The 3269-nt window shown below is 40.7% G+C and overlaps 1 protein-coding gene across 3 annotated transcripts in view; it reads right to left on the bottom strand.

The window, feature by feature from the left end:
• Positions 1–3269, bottom strand: part of SMIM14 (small integral membrane protein 14) — a 73352-nt gene that overhangs the window by 48016 nt on the left and 22067 nt on the right. For all 3 annotated transcript variants that reach the window (XM_011949089.1, XM_011949091.1, XM_011949090.1), the window contains exon 2: positions 2613–2722. In XM_011949089.1, the coding sequence (XP_011804479.1) occupies positions 2613–2687 (75 nt within the window). In that variant the 5' untranslated portion in view covers positions 2688–2722. The remainder of the gene's footprint in view (positions 1–2612; positions 2723–3269) is intronic.

Here is a 3269-nt window from a genome sequence, read left to right as displayed (position 1 = left end):
GTGGTGGCTGGTGCCTGTGGTCCCAGCTACTCAGGAGACTGAGGTAGGAGGACTGCTTGAGCCCAGGAGACAGAGGTTGCAGTGAGCAGAGATAGTGCCACTGCCCTATAGCCTGGGTGACAGCAAAATCATGTCTCAAAAAAATGATAACGGATGTATGAGAGGTTGAAAAGCCTATCAGAAAAGAATATTGGCTGGGCACAGTGGCTCACGCCTGTAATTCCAGCACTTTGGGAGGCCAAGGCAGGCAGATCACCTGAGGTCAGGAGTTCGAGACCAGCCTGGCCAACATGGTAAAACCCCATCTCTACTAAAAATATAAAAAACAGCCCAGCGTGGTGGCAGGCACCTGTAATCTCAGCTGCTCGGGAGGCTGAGGCATGAGAATCATTTGAATCCAGGAGGCGGAGGTTGCAGTGAGCCAAGATTGGGTAACATTGCACTCCAGCCTGGGCAACAGAGCGAGACTCCATGTCAAAAAACAAACAAACAAAAACTATCGGCTCATTGCTTCATAAACAAATATTCTCTCCTTAGACTCATCTATTTTTACATAAAGTTTTCAGAGCCATCACATTACCATTATATTTCTATACCCTCAAGAGTCTGATTTAATGTATAAGTTCTTATTTTATTCCTTTCCTTCTGAGGCATTCTTAAGGATCCCAAGTCCTAGTGCATGCTGACTCTAAAAAAGTACCTCACTGACAAGAAACACATTTCTGATCACTACACGTAGCAACACTGAGCCAGCAGAAAACCTGCTTATTAGTTATTGACAACTCAAATATTTGAGCAAATGTTTGTACCTACCTTTATTAACTGACACAAGAGTATTCTAAAACAATAAAATGTCATTACAGGTTGAGAATCCCTAATCTGAAACCTTCAAAATGCTTCAAAATCTGAAATATTTTGAGCACCAACATGATGCTCAAAGGAAAGGCTCTTTGGAGCATTTTGGATTTTCAGATTAGGGATGTTAAACTAGTAAGTATAATGCAAATATTCCAAAATGCTTTAATCCAAAACACTTCTGTTCCCAAGAATTTCAGATAAGGGATACTCAACCAGTATAATGTATAATATAAGAATATACTTCACTGTAAATAATGGTCAAATTTTTCCTTTTGCACATAAAAAGTATAAAGTATAATATAAACAGCCCTGTATTTAAGCTTATAGACTCCACTACAATCGACTCAATGAGACTATTCAAATCCTGTTGTTCTGAAATCTACCTCTGTCAAATAACTAATTTGTTTTCAGAAATGCTTTACATAGGCTGGGCTCAGTGGCTCACACCTGTAATCCCAGCACTTTTGGGGGTCGAGGTTGGCAGATCACCTGAGGTCAGGAGTTTGAGACCTGACCAAAAAAGCGAAACCCCGTCTCCACTAAAAATACAAAAATTAGCTGGGCATGGTGGTGCGCACCTGCAATCCCACCTACTTGTGAAGCTGAGGCAGGAGAATCACTTGAACCCACGAGGTGGAGGTTACAGTGAGCCGAGATCACACCACTGCATTCCAGCCTGGGTGACAGAGCGAGATTCTGTCTCAAAAAAAAAAAAAAGAAATGCTTTACACAGAGATTTGTATTGTCATGCCATATGTTGGTGTAGGATTTGAACTATATCATAACAGGAACTGTCAATAGCAGCTTAGCAGGCAAACAAGCTCTACACAGCTAAAAACAATTTTATTTGTATTGATATAAAGTAGAAAAGGCAACATACGTATGTGTTATCTACCCATGATGGCAAATTTCACCAACATAAATCTACCATAAAGACAGCAGTCTGGGCTGGGGAGGTGGATCACACCTGCATTCCCAGCACATTGGGGGGCCAAGGCAGGCAGAACACTTGAGGTCAGGAGTTTGAGACCAGCCTGGGCAACATGGTGAAACCCAGTCTCTACTAAAAATGCAAATATTAGCCAGGCATGGTGGCACACTCCTGTAGTCCCAGCTACTTGGGAGGCTGAGGCCGGAGAATCGCTTGAACTCAGGAGGTGGAGGCTGCAGTGAGCTGACATGGCACCACTACACTCCAGCCTGGGCAATAGAGTGAGACTCCATCTCAAAAAACAATAGTAATAATAAAGACGGTAGTCTGCTTTCATTTCGAATGAAATAATTGCTAGCAAACTTTTTTTTTTTTTTTTTTTGAGACGCAGTCTCATTCTGTCACCCAGGCTAGAGTGCAGTGGCATGATCTCAGCTCACTACAACCTCCGCCTCCTGGGTTCAAGCAATTCTTGTGCCTCAGCCTTCTGAATAGCTGTGATTAAAAGTGTGTGCCACCATGCCCGGCAAATTTTTATATTTTTAGTAGAGATGGGGTTTTGCTTTGTTGGCCAAGCTGGTCTCAAACTCCTGAGCTCAAGTGATCCACCCACCTCGGCTTTCCAAAGTGCTGGGATTACAGGTGTGAGTCACTGTACCTGGCCACATTTTAATCATTACAACTTAAACAAATGTGGAATTTCAATTATGAAATACTTTTTAGTGACCATCAGATGAAAACCCTCCAATAACCAGTATTTTCATGCAAAGAGGATACAAGGGATACAGATCAGTTCGGAATAGGATTGTCCTATTCATCTCACCAGATTGATCAGTCTTCTCATTGCATGTTCATGAGAGCAAACGCATTCACAGGGATCGAATCCACCTTCTGCCATGATTACCCAGCTTGATTTTACTTGACTGTTTAAATCTGGTAAGAAGGAAAAAATACTGTAAGTCTACTATTCAGAATTACTTTCTCTTGAGCTGTGAAAAATTCTGACATTGTATACATTCACAATAGTTTTATTAAACTATGTATAGTTCGTATTTCTTAATGACCTGTATCAATTTATTAATCCTATATGAATTATGAATCTATACAGGTGATTGGCTACCCCTTCTGCCATCAGCCCATAAATACAAATGTCTTTAATGCTCTAAACTGGCCCCGCCTTTGATGCTGATGATGCTAGAACCTACTCTGCTTAATTACTCAATTATTTGACTTTATTAGCTCCAGTATGCAAATAATTTAAACCAGCCTTTACCCCCACCAAGAAAGACATGTGAAAAGGTATCTAAAATGATACCAAGGTTTATGGGGGGAAATTAATGACATAGCTAAGAAATAGCTAGGTAGATTTCAAAAAATAAAGAGAAACAAATGAGAAGTCAAGATGGAGTATGGGCAACCAGATTTACTGTTCTGCCTAAAACAATTTTTTAAAAACTAGACAAAATACATGAAACAATTA

Source organism: Colobus angolensis, unplaced genomic scaffold (genome assembly GCF_000951035.1).
Source record: "Colobus angolensis palliatus isolate OR3802 unplaced genomic scaffold, Cang.pa_1.0 Scaffold29, whole genome shotgun sequence".
Lineage (NCBI taxonomy): Eukaryota > Metazoa > Chordata > Mammalia > Primates > Cercopithecidae > Colobus > Colobus angolensis.
This window is presented reverse-complemented; position numbering and strand designations above follow the sequence as displayed.